This window comes from Pteropus vampyrus, unplaced genomic scaffold (genome assembly GCF_000151845.1).
Source record: "Pteropus vampyrus isolate Shadow unplaced genomic scaffold, Pvam_2.0 Scaffold1395, whole genome shotgun sequence".
Classification (NCBI taxonomy): domain Eukaryota; kingdom Metazoa; phylum Chordata; class Mammalia; order Chiroptera; family Pteropodidae; genus Pteropus; species Pteropus vampyrus.
Genome location: NW_011890176.1, coordinates 104960 through 126251, shown reverse-complemented (window position 1 = coordinate 126251; position 21292 = coordinate 104960). Strand labels below are relative to the sequence as shown.

At 36.4% G+C, this 21292-nt stretch overlaps 1 protein-coding gene across 10 annotated transcripts in view; it reads right to left on the bottom strand.

Annotated features, from left to right (window-relative positions):
• Positions 1-21292, bottom strand: part of KMT2A (lysine methyltransferase 2A) — a 74560-nt gene that overhangs the window by 32429 nt on the left and 20839 nt on the right. For 4 of the 10 annotated variants that reach the window (XM_011386397.2, XM_011386399.2, XM_023526614.1 and 1 more), the window contains 14 exons: positions 18222-18291; positions 12932-15582; positions 11417-11594; positions 10338-10572; positions 8607-8671; positions 7804-8181; positions 7388-7461; positions 6222-6353; positions 5552-5665; positions 3449-3595; positions 2931-3026; positions 2583-2703; positions 1556-1678; positions 942-1126 (listed from right to left, as the gene is read on the bottom strand). In XM_011386397.2, the coding sequence (XP_011384699.1) occupies positions 942-1126; positions 1556-1678; positions 2583-2703; positions 2931-3026; positions 3449-3595; positions 5552-5665; positions 6222-6353; positions 7388-7461; positions 7804-8181; positions 8607-8671; positions 10338-10572; positions 11417-11594; positions 12932-15582; positions 18222-18291 (4569 nt within the window). The remainder of the gene's footprint in view (positions 1-941; positions 1127-1555; positions 1679-2582; positions 2704-2930; positions 3027-3448; positions 3596-5551; positions 5666-6221; positions 6354-7387; positions 7462-7803; positions 8182-8606; positions 8672-10337; positions 10573-11416; positions 11595-12931; positions 15583-18221; positions 18292-21292) is intronic. The other 6 variants (XM_011386398.2, XM_011386400.2, XM_011386402.2 and 3 more) reach the window with 4 other exon arrangements.

Below are 21292 nucleotides of genomic sequence, written 5' to 3'. Positions count from 1 at the left end.
CCATTAAAATTAATAAAGATGGTACTGAATGATTCATAGTACAACACATAAAGAACATGAAAATAATAAAAGATTTCTCCAACAATAGGAAAGTTAAAAGGAGCCAGTTATCTAACAGCCTGGCTAAGCTAACTTAAGAGCTTCGTTTAATAACTTCCAAACCTAATATGAAGAAATAGAAACTATCCAGTTGTTTCTAAGTAAGACATAGATGGCAGCTAATTTTCCTATGCCAAAAAAAAAAAAAAGGAGCTTTATTAAAAGACAAAGCAGAAGTCTAGTTCTGAGATAAAGCTATCCATGTGGTTCTTCTAACATGATACCTTGTGTTCCCAGTGACTACATACAAACGTATAGTTCACAACTTGTACAGATAAAAAGTAGTGGTTTTCAAATTATGCCCTGAAGAGCCCTAGGAATTTCCCACAGCCGAAGGGTCTCTAGCTCCACTATCATCTTAGACTAGGCCTCCATTTTCTCTATTACCTAGATGACTATAACTATCTCCTCACCACTGCTCCTGCCTCTAGGCTCAGCGCTCTCCATACTTACCCCTCTCTCTAATCAGAATCACTTTTTTTGTAAAAAAACATTCTAATCGGGTTACTCTTTTGGATGAAGTCCTTCATTGGCTCCCCATTGCCTTCAGAGTTAAAAGTCCAAAGATCTTATAACAGCAAGGCCTTTAAAGACATGATGCCTTCCTATTTCTTACCCCAAAGAAGGTCCTACCCTTGGCTCTAAAAATGCTCTTAACGGTTTAAGGACAAAACAAGCAACTCTACAAAACTACATGAAGAATGAAGCAAAAAAATTTTTTAAAGCAAAAATTTTTAAAGCAAAAAAAAAAGAAAAGGAATACTAAACAAAAAACATTCCACTACTAGGTAAAAACCACCTAAGAACAAACTCTCAGAAAACAAAATGAGACTTGGGCCTACCTGTCGGTAGCGTAGCAAGTGGCTGGTGGTACGAGAGTTCAACAAGGCTGTTAGAACTTGCTTCAGAGATATCTGTAGCTCTTTTTCAAGGGCCAGTCGCCACTCTGCAGGGTGCCGCTCAGTACAGTTCACACACGTGTAGGCCACACTTTCTGGTAGATTAGATAGAATCTCATACATCTCATCTAGGAAAACAAAACCTACAATGAAGAAGTGCTTTGAAGAGTGGGAGAAAGGAAAAAGAGGAAACTATTCCACTAAACTTAATATAAAGCTATATGTTAGGAACAGTATTAAGACCCTAATATCCCCTAAAAACTCACACATATTGATCTCCAAAAGGACACTATTAATACTAATCCAGGATTTGGTTACTGGGGAATTAGTAGGTTATGGTACCAGCAAAGGACAGCAAGTAAATATATCCGAGGGATATGTTCAAGTTAAATGAGCATGAACTTGACATAATGCTGTTTATTCTAAAAACCAAAAAGAAACATTTTTTTTAAGACTTCAAATAACAAAACTACCAGAATTTTACATTTGTTGTACTTTGGGAGCTGTTAATGCAGCTGTATCAAGAAAGAAGGAAACTGTAATAAAAAGGCTCCAACCTTCTGTACCTGAAAGATTCTCACATTTGGAATGAACCCAGCGATCACATTTCCCACATTGCATCATCTTACTCTCATAGTCATCATCATCGTAACACTTATCACAGAGAGGACAGAAGTTTCCTGAAAGCAAAACAAAGTTTTCAACAGTGCTCTGGTTCATACACCAGTGACTCTAAAGCTCTTGACTTACATATGCCAACCTGATCTAAAATGAAAGCCACTATTTCTTCTTCTGGAACTACTTACACATGCCAGCATGGATCTACTTTGGAATGTTTACACATCTATAAAGTGTCAAGATTATTCTGATCTCTTACAATATGCCACTAGTTCTCTTCTTTAGACCCATTTTTAAAGGTCATGAGGTAGATTTAGATAATAGACGAATAGAAGGGAGACCTTTATCTCTTAAACATATCAAAGAAATGTTTAAATTTTTAAAAAGAGGTGAGGATATGGGAGAAAAATACAGTTAATTTACACTTTCCCTTATTCCTAGTGCTTTTACAGTAGGGCTTAGAGCAGCATTTCCTAAAATTCTGCACAATGTACAACCTTCAACAATTTGCTTTATCCATGTATCTCCTCTTATTTTTTACTTAATAGACTTAAAATCAATTTGCTTATTTTAAATAACTTCAATATTTTAAATTATCCTGAGTAAAAGAATGAGTATAATATGTTATAATTCTTTTCTAGCATAACTATTAAAATAAAATGTTTGACTCAGTACCACCTTAAATCATTTCTGAAACAATCAAATATCTATATACCTTATACCTCAAGAAATATCAGCTCAGAGCATTTCTTTGTGGTTAGTTATTATAAAACGTCCCCCCCTAATTATTCCCATATAAACTAACAGAACATTTCTAATTGCTATAATTCTCTGTGTAAAGGAAAGAGCAAGCCCAAGAATTTCGTAAATGTGTCTAAATGGTATACTGGACTAGGAAGTGTTCCCCCTCCAAAACACCAAGTACAACATCTAGAAGTTGACAAAACTGCTTTTTTTTTGAGCTACCTTTAGCAAAGAGTTTGGCACAATCATGGCACAGCGAGAAATCGTGAGACCACTGTGCATCCCACCCTTTGCCTGGAGTTGTGGATCCACAGCTCTTACAACGAACACACTTGGTACAGATCTGGAAGAGAAAAGAAATTGAATAGCATTTCTTATATTTAGTATCTCTTCTTATTTAAAAAAGTCACAAATGTCTATAACTGACTTTTCTACTGAGATTGCTTTTTCTAATGAGGCAAAAAAAATTGTTACATGGGTATCCTCAAGCAAAACTATTCTTATTATAAGCTGTGCAAGTCCACAGTCCCACAACAATGCTCTCTGAAACAATATAACATGTGTACTCACCCAAACTTTCTTTTTCTTTGTGGGTTTAGTGGGGTAGTTAGGTCCCAGGCACTCAGGGTGATAACTGTTTCGGCACTTATTACATTCCAGCAGCTGCTATAAAAAAATATAAAGGCAAAAGGGTGAGCATCACATCACCTTCCCTAAACACCTATTACTACTTCATACCCCATTTCATACTTATCTTCAAGTAAGTATAACACATGATTATAACAGTTTAAATTTCTTCATAAATTATCTTCTCTCAATTAAAGCACGGGGATTTATTTCCTACCTAAGGCATTCAATGATGAATATTCTTACAAGGTAGATCTGATTTATTTGAGATTTTATCCAATGCCAAGTTTTCTGCTATATTCCCAAAATTAAAACACAAAAATAAGCAACTGATTACACCCAATTAAATAGTCAAAACAGACCAGGCAAAGAGAAAAATATAAATACAAAATCCTAAATCCAAAGGCAGAAATGGAGATAGGGAGTAATACTCTAAGTAGCTGTATTGCTTAGTTTTGTACCTTTGTAGCCTGATGCTGCCTTCCACAGACATGACAGAACTTGCAGCGACGACAACACCAATTTTCCAGCTGGTCCTCCAGAGGGCGCTCGTTCTCTTCTAAACAAAATTTGTGGAAGGGCTCACAACAGACTTGGCAATACACAAACTACAGAAAGATGGAAACAAAAGTTGTAAAATAACATGTAGACATATCAAGCAAATCCTACTTTTATACTTTGGTCTTTAGGAGTATGGTGCTATCTATATTTTATTCAACATATATTCATTAAGTAATGTCTCTATTTTTTTTAAAAGCACAATATTGGGCACTGCAGGAGATTCAGGGGACTAAAGTGGGAATGGTATTAGAATTATAAAGAAACAAAATAAATATAATCCAAGATTTCATAGAATGTGCTGAGTGCCATAAAATAAATATAAACAAAAAGCTGTGGGAATGTAAGAGTCGGGTAGGGAGTAATAAAGAGGATTTTAAAGGTTTTCTACAATATTCTAAACAATTGTAAGCTCTGGTTTATCCTTTCCATGTCTAATTTTAGAAATGCTATTTCCATATTAATATAGGGATTTTCAAAAATTCGAATGAGGATGACCTAGAATTTTCTTTTGCCATAAAAGCATTCTCGGGACTAGTCAAACTTAAATAAGGTCCACAGATTAGACATTAGTAATATACCAATGTATTTCCTGATTTTGGTAATTATACTGTGGTTATACAGGATAATGTCCTTGGTTTTATGAAATATACAGTGAAATATTCAGAAGTTAAAGGGCGTTGTCTGCAACTTGCTCTCAAACTTTTAGGAAAAAAATGTGTTGACATAAAAAAATGCACATATACTTTATTTCTTATTTTGTAAAATACAAATGCACAAAGAGAAAAGGATAAAGCAAATAAAAACTATTAACATTTGGGGACTCTGGGTGAAAGGGATATGGGAATTCTTTCTACTACTCTTGTAAGTTTTCTGGAAATCTGAAATCACATCAACATGAAAAAAGAATTTTAATTCAGGTGGAGGGAGAATTCAACAGGCACTGGTTATGCTTTAGGAGTACAATGAGGGCAGTGGGCTATTAATTAATTCCGTTTTTAAGAATTCTGTGGAATTGCTGTGTACGACTATACAATTTAAATTAGAGCAATTATACTCTGGGAAAAAGAAAACACAGAAGTTGAAGGACTGGTACATAAGTTATTCCTGGGGGTAGCATATATGTAGATGCAAAGCATTAGATTATGTAGGAAAAGAGATAAAGTAGATCCCTAGCACTTGTAGACTAAATATTTTTTGTCTCAATAATATCTAAAGCAACCCTAACATAAACGATACTAAAAGAAACAATTCTGTTTATTATATATACATATATGTAGAAGGGTTTGTTATATATGTATTATATACACACATATATATACATGTACATATACACGTACAGCAATTTATCTAATTACATCTGTAAGTTAAATGCCGGTAGTACAATTGCTAGGTTAAAGGGCATCCCCTTTTTAAAAATAAACACATACTTCCAAACAGCCCTCAGAAAGAAAGACTAATTTATTAGATTTCCATCAATAGAAAGTCCCCATTTCCAAATAATCCTTTCTATCATATTTAATTTCCAGTTTTTGGTCATCAGAGGTTTAATGCTCCCTCCCACCATGTTTTTATTTCTCATTTGGTGAATTATATATTCCTGTCTGTACAGCCTATATTTTTACTGGATGTTAGTCCTTTTTCTTAGTAATTGCTAAGAGTTCTCTAGAGACAAAGGGGTTTTGGTACTCAATATAAAACCATCAAAGCCATCTCTTTTTCAAGAACACTATCTAAACTATGTTTAGATATCTCACTGAAAAATCAGAACTCTAAGAGTAAATTTAAGAGACTATTAAACTTTCCACACTCGCTAACTTTGCTACTTTAATAAGAAGCAGATTATTTCTCGAAATTTCTAAAAAACTTCAAAAGCACTTCATTAACTAAACAGGGGATACAGTATCTGCTACATACCAACAAAACAGAATATGATGATTTTTTTCATCACAACAAAATAATCTACTATCATCCTTTTAAAGGTACGACAAGCAGGTTTAACTTACCTCTACGTGCCCGCTACTGGCACAGAGAAAGCAAACCACTCTGGGTGTTATAGGGACAGAGGTTAAGATTCCCAAGCCTCCCATCTCCCATACATTTTCTGTTTCACAATCCTCCTGTGGAAAGAAGAATCATTTATGAAAGTTTTATAATGACACAACTTTGGATAAAAAATAAGGATAAAAAAAGGTAAAATTAGACCAGAACGTCAAGAATAATTTATTTCAGTGAGTTCAAAAATAACTGCTACTTTAAATTTTTTAACCTCACATACAAACTGTTAAAAGGCTCATCTACTGGTTCAATTCACATTAACCAAAAAGCAAAGATATACTGGGATTCAACTTCTCTGTTTTGTTGATTCATCATCAAGCAATCATCATTGTTTGATAAGTCCTTTGTAAAAGAATTATTTCTTCAGATACTGTTCTCATCTAAACGCACTTTATTACTCAGGATGGGAAGCAGTATTTCAATGCCCATGTTCTTCAGTCAGTTCACAAACAGTGACCAAAAGCTCTCATACACCTGAACCCACCTGCTAATGGTAGTTCTGAATCATTCCTTCACTTAGTGCTGAATTTCCCCTCCTTTAACACCTTTGGTAACATCACTTTCTTCATCTAAAATCCACAACACTCAATATACTACATGGTTACTAAACACTTTTACCTTAAAGTCCACTCTGATCCTGTGGACTCCATCTGCTGGGATTTTTTGCTTAGAACTATTGCCATTGGAGAGAGTGCTGAGGATGTTCAAAGTGCCAGCATTCTCCTGCTTACTGACTGGAGGTGGTTTTTCCTACAGGGATAGAAGATAAATAAATAACAAACCCACACCCTACATGCCTTCACTTTTACAACAGAAAATAATGCAAATGATAAACCTTATTAACAGATCTGGAAAACATGTTTTCAACATAAGTATCTTATAGAAATGGAGAAGTAATCTTTAGATTTTTTTTTTCCACTGCGGCATTTTATTTGCACATATATATTATATCCCTCAAAAAAGTCCCAGGACTTGTGTTTTCGTCTTGCTTCTTCATGGTCCATGATGCCCGCTGAGGTTGTCAGCACAGTGAAACCAAACTGACGGGACAGGGACAGGTTATTCTGCCAATTTTTTAAATCTTTGAGTTGTACATGCAATCTGGGCTGATTCCCCCACACTTGTTTAACCTGCCTACAAGGTTCACAACAATTTTCCCAGCTCTGTGGTCATCAATGATTTTAAATTTGCCAATGTAACCATTCTTCATCATCACAGTGAGAAACCAGATGACGACATGGCCTAATAAGAACTGGTGTTTGCTTCTCTTATTGGCACTGTTGATGCTCTTGAGGGCACCAGCCAGGATGGACATGTGCGTCAATACAGTGGCATGGAATGATGCTGTAAAGAGCCAGAAGATTCTTAAAAATCTCCCCACAACTCCTCTCTTCTTTCCTCTCTCTCTCCCTCTTTCTCTCTCTTTCTCTCTGTCTCTCTCCACATAAGAAAAATAGTGGGCACAGGGAAGGGTGACTGCTATAGACAAATATTGCTAAAGGATGGTGGAGTGAAAAACTATTATGCTAAGTGGCCTGCAGCATAAGCATAAGCATGTAGGGCCACAAAGAAGGGAAAAACAATCAGGGGAAAGAGACCAAAATAAAGATATAAGCTAAAGCCTAAACCTGAAGTTTGTTAATTTTAAGAATTCCACTGCCATCTACAGAAGCAAAAATGCCATTTCATTCACTCACTCAATTATGTAAACGTCAAGAAGAAAAGCTATTTTCCTATAGATCAGAACACATCCCTGAGAAATGGCAGAGAAACAAATCTCTCACCTTTTCTTTTGGTTTTTGTTTTACAGGAATGCTTGGGCGAGGAGCCACTTTTTTCTGCTTGCTTTGCTCTGGACCTAAAGAATTCAAAATAAATTGCAGTCAGATGCTACTAAACTTACAGTTAATGCTAAAGAGCAAATGACTACTTTAACGATAGGCCTGTGAAGAAAAGGCTATTAGGGAAAAAAGAAAACCTAAACTCTAGACTTTAAATAGGATATTAAGACAATATCTCCAATTCACTGTTTTTTGCTTCTATTTCTTTATTACTGTATAATGTTTAAAAGAGAGCTAATTTTCTTGAACCAAAGACTTAAAAATATACATTTCAGGTTTCTAAATGCTGTTGAAGAGACATAAGTGTTTTTTTCCTGGTACTTCCAGTTTAGCAGTTCCTTCTTGCCTTCCTCACTTACCTGATTCTTGCGGTGGGGGCTGCTTTTTCTTGGGCTCACTAGGAACAGTCTTGGGAACTTCTTTTCTCAGTGGTGCTGTGCTAGGTGGCTGTGGAGGGATGGCTGGTGCTGGCTGAGAGGCTTGCTTGCTGGACTTCCTGGAAGTTGGAGTGGTAACTTGTTTGGATTCAGGTCCTGGGGCAGAGGCAGTCCCTTCTTCGCTCTTTTCCTCAATAGGCCTTCGCAGAGGAGGTTCACTATTGCTTTTCTTGGGGGCAGGATCCTCTCTTACTGATGGGGTAGGTTTCTGACTAGAGTCCACCAAGTTCTTCACAACACTGCTCTCTTTGCTCTCTTTCTTTTCACTGGTCTTAGACTTTTTCTCTTTCTTTTTCACAGCTAGGGGGAAAAAACATGGTAAGCGAGAAAATTTTTATTTAAAATAGAAGTATAGGAATGTAACAATCTTATTCTCAGTTTCTTGCAGCTAAAATTGACACCGAAAGGCTCAAGAGAGTTAATTTAAAAAGCCAAGTTGGTCAGGTGAAATAGGTAAAGTTTATTGCTCTAGGAAATGAAACAAACTAATTTTTATATAAATTTTTAAATGCTTTATTATGAAAATTTTCAAACATACTCTAAGGTAAAGGGAATAGTAAAATGAACCCCCATGTACCTATTACCCGGCTTCAGTAAACATCAAATATCTGGGAAAGAGCAGTACTTAAAAAACAAAAACTAGTACTCTCTTTACACTAGATACACACAGCTATATGACATTAAAGCAGGAAGCACTTTGGGGAAGATCTTTTTTACAACATTACCTTTTGCTTGCTTCTGAAGATAGGCTTTGGAAGGCATCCACTGCAGATTCTGGCATTTTCTCATCCTATGATAACAAGGAATACCATATAGTAAACAACATTCAGAGGAGAAGAAAAGTGGAACAAGTGTTAATTTGTCTGCAATAATCAGTGAATCTTTATTCAGGTTCATTTTGAGAGCTGAAAAAAAGGACTGCTTGTTACTCAGACTAAATCTGAGCCTTTGAATCCTCTGATCAGCAATTTTACCTACCTTTAGGATCTAAAAGGAGCAAAGATCAAATTATTTTTGAAATAAGACTCAAGTTTCTTGTAACCTAGTACTAACTAGCACCACACACAAAATGATCAGTTGATATTTCTTGTGATCAAATCAGTTTTACTCCCTTATGAGATTGATATTCATATAGTGATCTGAATTCCAAATGGACTAAAATACCCAACAAGTCCTCTGTCTGCCACTATAATGCTATAGGTCTATGTCAGGGCTTTGATATATATTTCCTCCCTCAATTTAGTGAAATTCCAACTTAATTTAAAGTTTAAAATTGAACTGAATCCATTTCAACCACTAAATTTAGTATAATTTTATCTTGCTATCATGTATCTTCTTGCTGATCTGTGAATTCTCACTCCTTTGCACTAATGGGACTGAGAAAAGATTTCTGATTAAAGCCAAACTAAACCAAACACAGAACTACTTATTGTCTTCCAGAAATGACCTCTCCAGAAGTAAGTAATACAGCATTTCTCCCAACTATGTTTTACATAAATCACTTTCATCTTATTCATTCATTCAGAAAATATCTGTTGATAGATAATATCTATTCCTTATGCCAGGTACTTTAAGAGATGTTCAATCACCAAAATTTCTGTTTGTGCAACTCTCTTGATCCATTTTAAACAAATGCCAGAGGGCAGAAAGTACATGCACAAACTGACTTTAAAGAAAAGGGAGAAAAGGTAATTACAACTTCCAGATTGAAAATTCCATATGCATGAAAATATTCTGAGTTAAGAGAGCAAAAAGATGTATACGATACCAGAGGGTAGGAGGAAGTGGGGAGGAGGGAGGTAGATGGGGAGAAAAAAATTAAAATCATTTCTTTAATTAAAAAAAAAAAGATGTATACGAGGTATCACCGATACTTCCTGAATGCCATAAAGGTAATTTTATGAGTGATCGAGTAATCAGAGGGATCATTTCATAAACTATATAAATGTCTAACTAATGTACTGTATACCGGAAACTAATTTTTTAAAAAGGTAATTTTAGTTGACCTAATAAACATCATTTTTTAAACCTAAATTTGTCAGTTTTCAAATAAAAAACCCACCAGAGCTGCACTGATATGGTAGCCACTAGGCACATGTGGCTACTTAAATTTAATTAAAATTAAATGAAATGAAAAATGTAGTTCCTTGGCCACTAACTACATTTCAAGTGCTCAATAGCTACATTTAGCTAACGGCCACCATATCAAATGGAGCAAATATAGAACATTTCCACCATTGCAGAATGTTCTGTTAGACAGCACTGTGCCAGAGTATTTATCTAAGCACAACCCAAACCTAGCCACATCACAAAATCCACCTCTGCAACTAATCTTGCAACTCAAGACCTCAATACAACCACATTTAGTTTTCTAATTCATCTCCACAACAAACCAAGCATAAATAAACACCTTCATGGCTAACAGGTCAACAACTCAGAATAAGACACCCACTCACTTGCAGCACTGCTTCTTTATGTTACGGCCACCAAACTTGGGCTTGTCTAAGCAATTAGTACAAAGACCACAGTCCTCAGGCACCTGGCAGCCAGGACACTGCCCACACCGCCTTGACCGCCGTCCTTTCTTTACGGGAGGTTCCTGAGGTGCCTTGTTTCTGGTGACAGGTTTAATTGGTTTGATGGGTGGAGCAAGAGGTTCAGCATCTTCTGAGCCAGCAACTGATGACTTGTCTGTTAAAAAAATATGTCATTAGTTCTGAGAGAATATCTAATTCCTTGTCAGAAGTAAAGATGGAGAGCCTTAAAATCCATTTGTTATCATACACATCCAAACTTTTTTTTAATTGGGGCTCCAAAAAATAAAATGCATTATAATAAAAATATTCATGTGCAGAACTTAGAACCTGTTTAAATAATTATTTGCCTAATAACTTGCAGCTTGATGAGAGCAGAAATCCAAATACTGAAAATAAAATGGTCTAACCTAAAGTTCAAGAATATGAAGTGAATGCTTTTGAAGATTCTCTAAACCTCTGAATTTTATATGGCAGTCACGCAGCATTTAAGAACTATATGGCAACCGTGAGAATGTGCCTCCAATCCCAAGGAGCACAACTGACCAAGAGTTCCAGCTGCTGCACTCTGAGTCTGCACTTATCATGGGAGTTGTGCCCAGGCAGTGACTGAGCGAGGCAGGGATGCTAAGGTAGACCTGTTCTTGAGAGCCAGAGGACTCCTCAGACAGTCAGCTTTTGCTCAAGGATAGTCTTGCCAAACTTTCTTACATTGTATGGCAGTTTAGGAAGATCTACTCAAGGATTCTCTCCCTCCTTCATTAGGGTCAGACTTGCAGAGCAGTCTGATAGCTCTCCCAGCCTTCCCTGGCTCCCTCTCCATTTTCCCTCACAGGCATTACCTCTAATAAAAGCCTTGTGCATGTACTCCTCTCTTGCTGTTTTCTGGAGGACCCAGACTAACATATAATGCTATGTAGAGCCTACTAGGCATCCCAAGAATGATCAGCAAACAAATTGAATATCTGCTAAGATTTCAAGGTTTGATATCTCTGACCTACCATCATTCCCCATGGAAGACAAAATCTTTTCCCGTTCTTCCCATGGTAAGGCACTCAGGGTGGGCATGTCATCAGGAAATACAGCTCGTTTTCGGCCAAGGGCAACAGCAGCTCTTCTGCAGACATGTTTAATCCGGGGTCCTCGCACAGAGGTCTCCGATGAATCACTTTCTTGACCCTAAATATGAGGCGAGCCAAAAACAAACAATAACAACCACCTATGTTAAATGAAGCCCACATATTTTTGACTAACTTACAATCTAAAATTAACACATACAACTCTAGTTATTTCCAGCTGATAAGCCATATCACTATACAGGAATCAAGTACTTCCGTATCCTAAAATTGGCAGGAAAAAAAGGGGTTCTAATCAAAAAACAGAAATCAACTAAGCTCCTATTCTCAATTATACTACTTCTTGAAAATTTCCCTCAAAATTCAAGTTGCCAGTCTATATTATCAAAAAGTTCAGTCTGGCATAAAAAAGGCTTATCTAATCATAGAATATTTCTTATATTTCCCTGATCAACAGAGAAGTAGGGGGAAATAACCTATAAAGGAAATATAAAAGGCCATGGTTTCAAACAGAAATGTCTCACAATTTAAAGAGCCACTGCTCTTATCACTAGGAGACTAACCAAAAACATCCAAAATGGTGTCAGAAATAAGTCCCTGGTAGAACTCTCAACTGGCAGAATAACTGAAATATGGCCCTAGGCTGAATAACATTGAAAACCTAAGTTTGGGGTCACTGTAACCTAACTTGATATGTCAGCATAAATATGCATCTACAACATGACCATTTTTAAAAAGAACCTAAAGAGCAGTAGGTTTTTTCAGAAAAGATAAGTGCCTAGCTCATTGTGTAAAAAACAAAACAAAACAAAACAAAACAAAACATAAAATTATGTTCTTTGTAAAAATTTGTTTGTCCTCATCTTAACTAACTCAATTCTATAGCTTTTCTGTCCCACAACTTAAGGCCAAGTGCTTCTCAAATGTATTGTGCAAACACCTATTATCTATTACTCTAATCACTCACTACTCAGAGGATGAGAATCTGCACCACCCCACCCCACCCCACCCCACCCTCCCTCTATTTTCTTCAGTAAACAAGAGTAAAACAATTTGACTACAAAAACGCACCTTCAAAATTAAGTCACAGATTCTATGACAAGAAACCCATTAACTACAAACAACTCAGCATTCTCTGTAACATGGCCCCAACCTACCTTTTAGTCTAAGTTCACCACTTTCCTCCAAGTACCAGTCCAGCTATTCACCGTTTCTGAAATGTTTCTCTACTCACACTGTTCCCTCTACTTAAAATGTTCTCTTCTATCATTTTCTACCTATCAAAATCCTACCAGTCCTTAAAGGACCAGTGCAAAATGCCACCACTTCCTCTACCCTTTCCCTGATTCCCAACCGGATGTAATTAAAACAGCCTAAAATTTGCTCTTAGAAGGGGTTCAATATTCTGTTGATTTTAACAGGCAAGATGGAAAAGAGTACCTGTGCTTTGGGCTGGTCAGTTTGTTTAAGACTCTTACTCTTCTCGATCTTGCAGAGCTGGGCTTTGGCCTTTTTTAGGAGGCTGGCAACCCTCTTGTCAGTCATTGGAAGCTTGTCTGCCTGAGCCAACATGGAGCCTATGGAGGAAGTGGAATGTTTAACAGTGCTAGATGAAGGAGTGGAAAGGCAGAGGGTTTTCTCCTTCTCCGGGGATGGGGCAGTTGGGCCGAGGTCCAAGTTGTTTTTTTCCAGATTTCCTCTCCCTTTCTTTATAAGTATTTTGGTTTTGACAGCTGTTGTATCCCCAAGAGTCACAGAAGCAGTATCAGTCCCAGAATCAAGTGATGAAGACTTCTTCCGCCCTGATGTTTTTTTGGCAGAAGATGAAGTGGCAACATCTTCACCAACAACCTTCTCTTTGGAAACCCTACCCACAGGATACAAAGCAGAACTACTTTGAATTTCTGAGCCCTTTTTCCTTTTCTCTTTCCTTGACTCTCGCTTATTCTCTTTTTCTCTCTCCCGGTCTCTCTCTCTACTCTTGTCCTTCTCCAAGTTCTTGTCAGCATCACGATCTTTGGACAGCTCCTCAGGGGCCTTGTCTTTATTTTTCCCTTTTTCAGTCTGAGAGCCTGGGGTAAACCAAGGGAAGAGAGGAGTAGGACTACTGGATGAGAATGGCTCTGCTGGAACACTAGTCTGCTTCCTTGGTCTCTGGTTCTTCTCTGCAGATTCCACAGACTGAGTAAGGGAATGAGAAGGAAAAGTAAAAGTTGGGTTTAAGGCACTAGTGGCAAGAGGACTAACAGAAATGCTTAAGGAGGAAGAGACAGAAGATGGTGGAGTGAGAGGTGATAGCTCAGAAGTACTAAGCCTTCCACTTCTTGTCCTCATGGAGTGAGAAGGAGATCTTGGTTCGGATCGAATAGGGCTAAACGCTTTTCTTTTCCTTTTTCTGTTAGATACTCCTGAAGATGTTCCAGCAGAAGTTCGATTACTAGGCAAGGTTACAGACTCAAATATCCTAGAGTGAGCCTCACTTGGAGTAAATCTTGGAGCTCTCAGAAGAGGGCTCCTTTTGTGCATATCGAACCTTGTTCCAGAATGGAGTGGTGAAAACAATCGGGCTGAAGCAGCAGTACCAGATGTAGAAAAACCAGATGCGAAGCCAACATCCTCAGGAGTTAGTGGAGGAGGTCGGAAATTATCAAATATTGGTTTGCGAATAAGACCCTCTTTGGCATACTTTGCTGAGGAAAAGTATTGTGGTTCTGACCTAGAATGCTTTAAAGAAGTCCACCTAAATGTCGGTTCTCGTAAAATAGATTTTCGCTTTCCTTGCATGGGGGCAGCAGAAGCAGGCAAAAACGGTGATGCTAAAGGGATTGTTGGAGGCATAAGCCAAGGTGTGTGGTCAGAGATACTGGAGGCTGGCTGCAATGGTGGAGGTGGAGTAAGAAGAGGTGGGGGTGGAGAAGAAGAGGTCTGCTGCTGGGGGGCACTTTGTAGAGTTGATAATTTTTTTGTTGTTCTAGATCCAAAACTTCTCTCCGACACCGAATACCTTCTGCTTCTTCTATCATTATTATCGTTTTCTGGGGACTGAGAAATAGGCAGTGGAGTATGAACTTCAGGGGTATCGCTCCGCTCTTCAGGAAGTACCTGAATCTCCTCAGAGGCCTGAGAATCTGTGGAGGTATCAACACTGGGGCTACTAGATCGGGAGGAGTCTGAAGACATTTGAGAGGAGTGCTGAGAAGCTGCACTTGATTTTTCAGAAGATCCACAGGATGTGGCACTGAATCTACTATTTGGTGTAGACTCTAGTCGGGCAATTTTAATTGGAGGGTCATAATCCTCATCCTCTATAAACCGCCGAGGGGTTTTAATGATCCGTGAGGAGATGGCACTAACCACAGGCATAATGAACTGTCGAATATTTTTGACCTGTGTCTTCACCTTTCTTCCTTGCAGCTGAGCTGCTTCTTTTTCAATTTTCTTCTGAGCCCCCTTTTTTGCCCTCTGCAAGAGCTGCTTAGCAATTGTTGCATCTGTCCTTTTAGAAGAAGGAATAATCCTAACTGGCTTAATCCTTCGAGGGCTTTGTCTGACTACTGCCTTATCTTCTTTCGTGAGTGGAGGTGTTCCTTCCTTGTCTTTCCGGACCTTCTGGGGCTTTTCCAGTTCTGAGTTAATGAGAAGACCTGAAGGGGTCTTTATCCTTTCTGTCGATGGAGGCCTTCCTCGTCGTCGTACAATCTGTACCCCCTTCCTCCCTATTTGAAGCTTCCCTGTCTTAAACTTAGACTTGAGAGGAGAGAGTTTACCTGCTCTTAATTTTTTAATTTTTGTGGCTTGCTGAAATGTAGCAGAAGGTGTCCGTTTAATTTTTTTCAGGCTATCTTCTTTGTTTCCCTTTGGTAACTCTGAAATGTCCTTTCCATGTGTTATTTTGATTTTTACTCCAGGGAAGGTAGGAGGTCTTCCTCTCTTTTTCTCTAAACTTTTAGAATCTTTCTTCTTGATCTTATCTCCAGATTTGCTCTCTGATTTACTTAGAGGGGAAAATACAGATGGATCTGAGAGGATAGCTGAATTTCGGTCAGAGCCACTTCTAGGTCTCCCGCGAGGTTTTCGAGGACTAGTTTTAACTGTGTATAGAAATTAAACAATGAAGAGCATATATTTAGCTTTGTAGTTCAGGTCTTAACTAAGCTGAATATAATTTAGCACAAGCCACTCTGTACTAAACTCTACTTGGGTCTAATGAGTCAATAAAACATCTTAATTGTGCTTAGTTTCTCTTCCCCAAAAACTTGCCTCAAAGAAATCAACTAAATAACATTTCACCTAAAAGAACAAATATTTAACTACTTTTTTGATAAAAAAACTAATACAATAAAAGGTTTTCAACTGAGCAGTTAATATACAAACTGATTTTCCTGTAACTTTAGGTGAGCAGAGTTTTTTCTGATTACAAAAAAAATGTTTTTAAAAAATCTGTACTACCTTTTCCATACCCTAGCCACCAAGATTAACATCTGAGAACATAATTATAGCAACTTATCATCCCATCTCCTCAATTCAGAAATTTAGCTTTAATAAATTTGAACAAAGTGCTCTTCAATCATAACATACCAACTTCTATAAGAAAAGGCTCTTGAGCCACTCAGCCTCCGATATTTTCAATCTGTTTTGCCAAAGTAAACTAAGAAAGTTTCATTGAATAGAAAAATATTCATTCGTGAGACATCAGAATATGATCACTGAACTCAGTAGCATGTAAACTAATCCGTGAAGTGACATAATGATGTGCCCATTAATCTATGCCCCTACCTACAGGTTCTTGAACTAGTTAGTCTCAAATTACAGACAACTTTTAACCGGAATTGATGTTGAGCAAATTATCAATTTATTAAACCAGATTTCTTCTATCCTAAATAAAAGGAACTTGCCAATTTATAAATCAGCTCAATCTGCTACTTATCAAGAGACTTAATAAAACAAGACTCTTCCCTAAAATTCTTTGTATAAACCTGTATTTTCTAAATGTATTAAGAGTTGCCTATCATATCTTCTCTTCCCTCATGACTTTTTAATGTTTTATATGATACAACATTCTTCTGAGACTAAAATCTCCCCTAATAGGCACCAAAAGAGATTTATGCCATTATGATGAACGTTTTAGACTATGGAACCAACTTTCTAATAGAACAGAAATCAACAAGGGTCTTACTGTTGAGCTTTCTAAACAAAAATGTTTTTCACCAATTAAGTTTAGACTCCCTAAGTAGATAAAGATTCACAAATCCACTCTCAATATATACTAATTACAACAAGAGTAATGGACTAGGAGACAGCAGAGAAACTATGTTTCATTTTTTACAAAATGAAGCATATCCAGATGGTTAAAAAAAAAAAAAAAAAAGACAACATTAAAGGTAAACTGACAGCCAAGAAAAAAAAAACTAAAGAGGAAACCATCAAGAAAGGGCCGTGAATTAACAAAATAAACTTCTACCCAGAAGTATATCACAAGGTTCCTTATAAAGGTAGACTTGAACCTAGTCACTCATAGGGCTTTATTAATTCTGAAACCTCTTCTATCCAACTTTTAAAAGAAGCTTTTGGAGGAGAAGTAGAAAAAGTTGAACAAAGAAGAATCCAGCTCTGCTGCCAACTTCTATAATCCACAACACATACAAAGAACTCACAAATCAGTTATAAGTATCATGTATTTTCTGGGCCTCATTTACTCATTTATAAATGAAGAGTTAAACCAGATGATCTCTAAAACCATTTTCCGATATGAAGTTTTAAGATTTTTACCACATATTAAAGAAAACACTGTTACTATCTAAATGGCAGATACTGGGATCCTACAGGCTAACTCCTCCCAACTAGAATGGCAATGCCACTAACATTTGGGAAAGGAAAAATTGTCAACTTATGTGTTTGAATCAGGTTACTATATAACGGATGATGACTCTTAAATCTAACCCAAATGCTAACAGACATCACAAACTAGGTCAATATCAAAGAGCAAAAACACAACCAATATCATATTTAACTAGATTTGTCTATCCACATAAAATCAAAGAAAATTATGCAAGAAGTCAGAATGGCAGCATAGACAGGGAATGCTTTTTCCATCAAAAGATCTATAGCCCTCTCACTTATAGAACAGAACTCTGAAAGCCATTAAATGTTATTTCCGTTGAAAACTATCTATTGGAAAACTACTATTAGTCTAGAATTTCAAGACATTCTAGATATTTTCTTTGTGAGAATGATAAAAATTTTTCTGTTTTCTTTATTCTAACACAGGCTTTCAAGGATCAAGTAAAATAGTTCATACAGCGCTAATATTTTGTTTTTAGTGCTTTGACAATAGTAGAACAAATTTCATCTGCAAAAAACAATGGCCAAATTATTCCCAAAGTCATATATAATACCATATAATTCAAAATATGTAAATCTGAAGTTGTTCTTAGTACGTTAACTTCAATTTGCCTACCAGGTTATCCACTCATTCCATGAAAATCTATCTCCCATGCCTCAAGGGGTTCCCACAGAGAAGCATAATAAAGAATAAACCAAAAGTGGCCAGAGAAGAGTTCCATAAAGAGATCTATTTCATAAGCCATTTCCTACTTAGTGTGAGGGAAAGGGAAGGATGTACCAAAAAAACCCAGTATTTAAGACCATCCTCTACATGCAAAGAGGCAAGGGGAAGCCAGTCTCTTTAACAAACAAAACTTAAAGGCACCATGAGCTTAATTGGCCATACCTGAAGGAGACCTTGTGGGACTTCGTACTCTGACTTCTTCATCTGAGCCAAAACCTAAGAACTGCTCATCCTACAACAAAGGAAAATTATTTTAAAATCAGAAACCAAAACATGAATGTGAAAAAAATCCCAAAGAAATTCCCAGAGGAGACATAAATGAATTAGAAAAATTAGCCTCTACATATTAATCATCATCATTCACATGGATATTTAAAATAACTAATATTGGGATAAATGGACCCAGTCATACAGCTTTATTACAGATATATAGGTGCTGTGTAGTAACTGAACAAAGCACTGAAATCTCATCTTTGATGCACAGTACACAGGGGACAGTCGTAAGTTTCAAACCATAGATACGGCCCAAAACAATTAAAGAACAACTTTAATTCAAGTAAGCAAATCAGTACAATGGCAGAAATGTACAGCCCCAATTAAAAAAAAAAAAAATCTTCTCAACAAGTAGTTAAGTCTACAGACATATAAAGAATAACATAAACAATAACATAATCTCTTATCTACTAAATATTAATAGAGACTGAAATTGCCATATTGTCAGTTCCTTAACTCAGGAATTGACATTTAGATGTGATTTCTGTATATTTGAGATCCAAAGATTCTCTCAACATGCATTTTATGGCACCATTTTTTAATGCCCTGTGATAAGAGACTTAATGGTGGGCAGCAGCATCTGTGAAAAAGATCATGAATTGACCACATAAAGGGTGAAATTCATTCAAGAATAATTTAGGGAAGCATCTTATTTTCAGTTATCAAAAAAGGCAAAAACTTCTCCTTACTTCTAACTTTTAACCTGCTCTTTATTTAAAAAAATACCAAGAATTGGACAAGCTCTCAGAAAAGATGGTCTATTTAAACAAATTGATTAATAGAAATTCACTGATTCAGAGACTAAGAGTTCTTTCCAGAGAGAGATGAGACAGAATTTCAGATTCCAGAAACAAAATCTACACAAAACCAGAACAAAATAAGGAACGAAAGATATTTTCTTGAACCTCCAATATATACCAATAAGCCCTAAACTAAGTTCCAACAATTAAAGTACCAAATTTTCTTCTTGGGAGCAACAATCACACATATATGAACATCTGTGGGCTTTCTAAAGCGTTGTTTCCCTAGTTAGCTTAAAACTCAAATCACGTGCTAATCTGTTTAACCACTTATTAACCAGGAATATGTGAAAAGATACGTGCAATCCTTTTAGACAAATTAGCAGGTCCAGCTCTTAAATATAAAAGCTTTTGAGGAGCAAAATGAGGCCAAGACTTTGGATACTATACAACTAAGAGACAATTATTAGACTCTAAAAAAGGTTTTTGCTCTTAAGTTGCTAAAATTATTAAAGTATTTAACTAAGAAAAAACTGAAATTATCCTCTTCAAAGAAATTTTTGTATTGTAATTCTAAGAATTAAAACTAAATTTAAGGAATACATGCCAGAGTACTTTTTACACAGTCTCTTCTTCTATCAACAAATAAAATGTAAATTTTTATTGTGAACATTTGTGAATAAGAAAAAAATCTATCTCTTCATTTTAAAAGAAGTGAGGACAACATCAGACATGTGAGGCTAACCCCAAATAAATTTCTGGAATAATTTTCAGGGTTTACACTTGTAGGCTACAACATTACAAAAAAAGAAGCCCAAACTCACAAGACACAATTCAAAAATCTTACCACAATAATGGAAGTTCCATATGGTTAATTGTTCAAATGTACTTTTCAGAAGAAAAAAAAAAGACATTTAAAATAGTAATCCTAAAAGGTACCTTGAGAAAAGAGCAGATAAATAAAATAGGCCTTGGTAAATGGCTGTAAAAAAAAAATCAAAAAACAAAATATTACAGTGTCTTAGAATTTTAGAGGAGGCAGTCCAATCCTCCCATTTGTTGGCATACGACACCACTGAGAGTGAAGAACAGGTCTGAGGTCTCAGTTCTAGCACATACAGGCTGTGTAATATTAGACAAGTCACTATTTTTATTTATTTACTGGAATGTTTAATAAGTAAATGAAATAAATTATGTAATTTAGGTAAAATCACTCAGAAAACTGTAAGGCAACATCTATACTATAGTTCTCTTATTGATGTGGTTTTTAGAAACTGAAGCTCTGAGGGGACAAATGACTTGCCCAAGCTCACAGAGTTAATTACAAAGACCTTCCTATCACGATAGTTACAATTTAAAACCAGAAATAATCAAATCATCTACACTACAAAATTTGCTATTCTTTCAGCTACTATTAAAGTAACAAGATGCCCATTTTTCAGACCCTTAAAATTTCTGATTCAATTCATTCTTTTCCTGCATTATCCTCATGGAACAATCTGCTAATGTATGCATTTCACAAAGCCATCTGGGGATTTCCCAACATTCACCAGGGGACTCCATTGCTAAATGCATGAATTTTATGCTCCATATGCTGCAATGACAGATAGTTCTAGCAACTTCTAACCAACAGAAGTAATCAACAGGTGAAGTAATGAAAGATTATTAATCTTTAAAAGAATGTAAGAGATCCATATTGCTACGTTCATTATCAGCAACCTCAGTGAGTCTCTTCTCTACATTTCAAACTTTCACAAAATGTAACTCTACAATCCTAATTAACTCTGTCAATGTTTAAAGTTTGCCAATATTGTACTTTCCAAAATGACAAAAAGTATTAATTCTTTCCTTATGGTCTGAATAGTTGGAATAAGAATTAGTAGTCAAAAAAGACTATACTACCACCCAAAAACTTTCTTTTCATTTGAAATATAGACTGATTTCTTGAAGCATGTTTGAAATAAAATAAGGACCCATTGTTTAAATAATCCAGTTTAACCAAAAACAAAAGCCATCATTACTATGCTAAAGAGTTCTCTCTAGTTTTCTAACTCCGAACTTTCAATTTCATGTAAGAGGCCTAAGAAAATTTAAGGATCCTCAAGAAAGCACTGGGAAAGAACTGCTGCAAGAGGGTGCTGCAACTGAAGTCTTTGTAGCCTCTCATCTCGCTCTCATCACCCCCTTTAAACGCATGGGGTTCCTGCAACATTCAGTAAA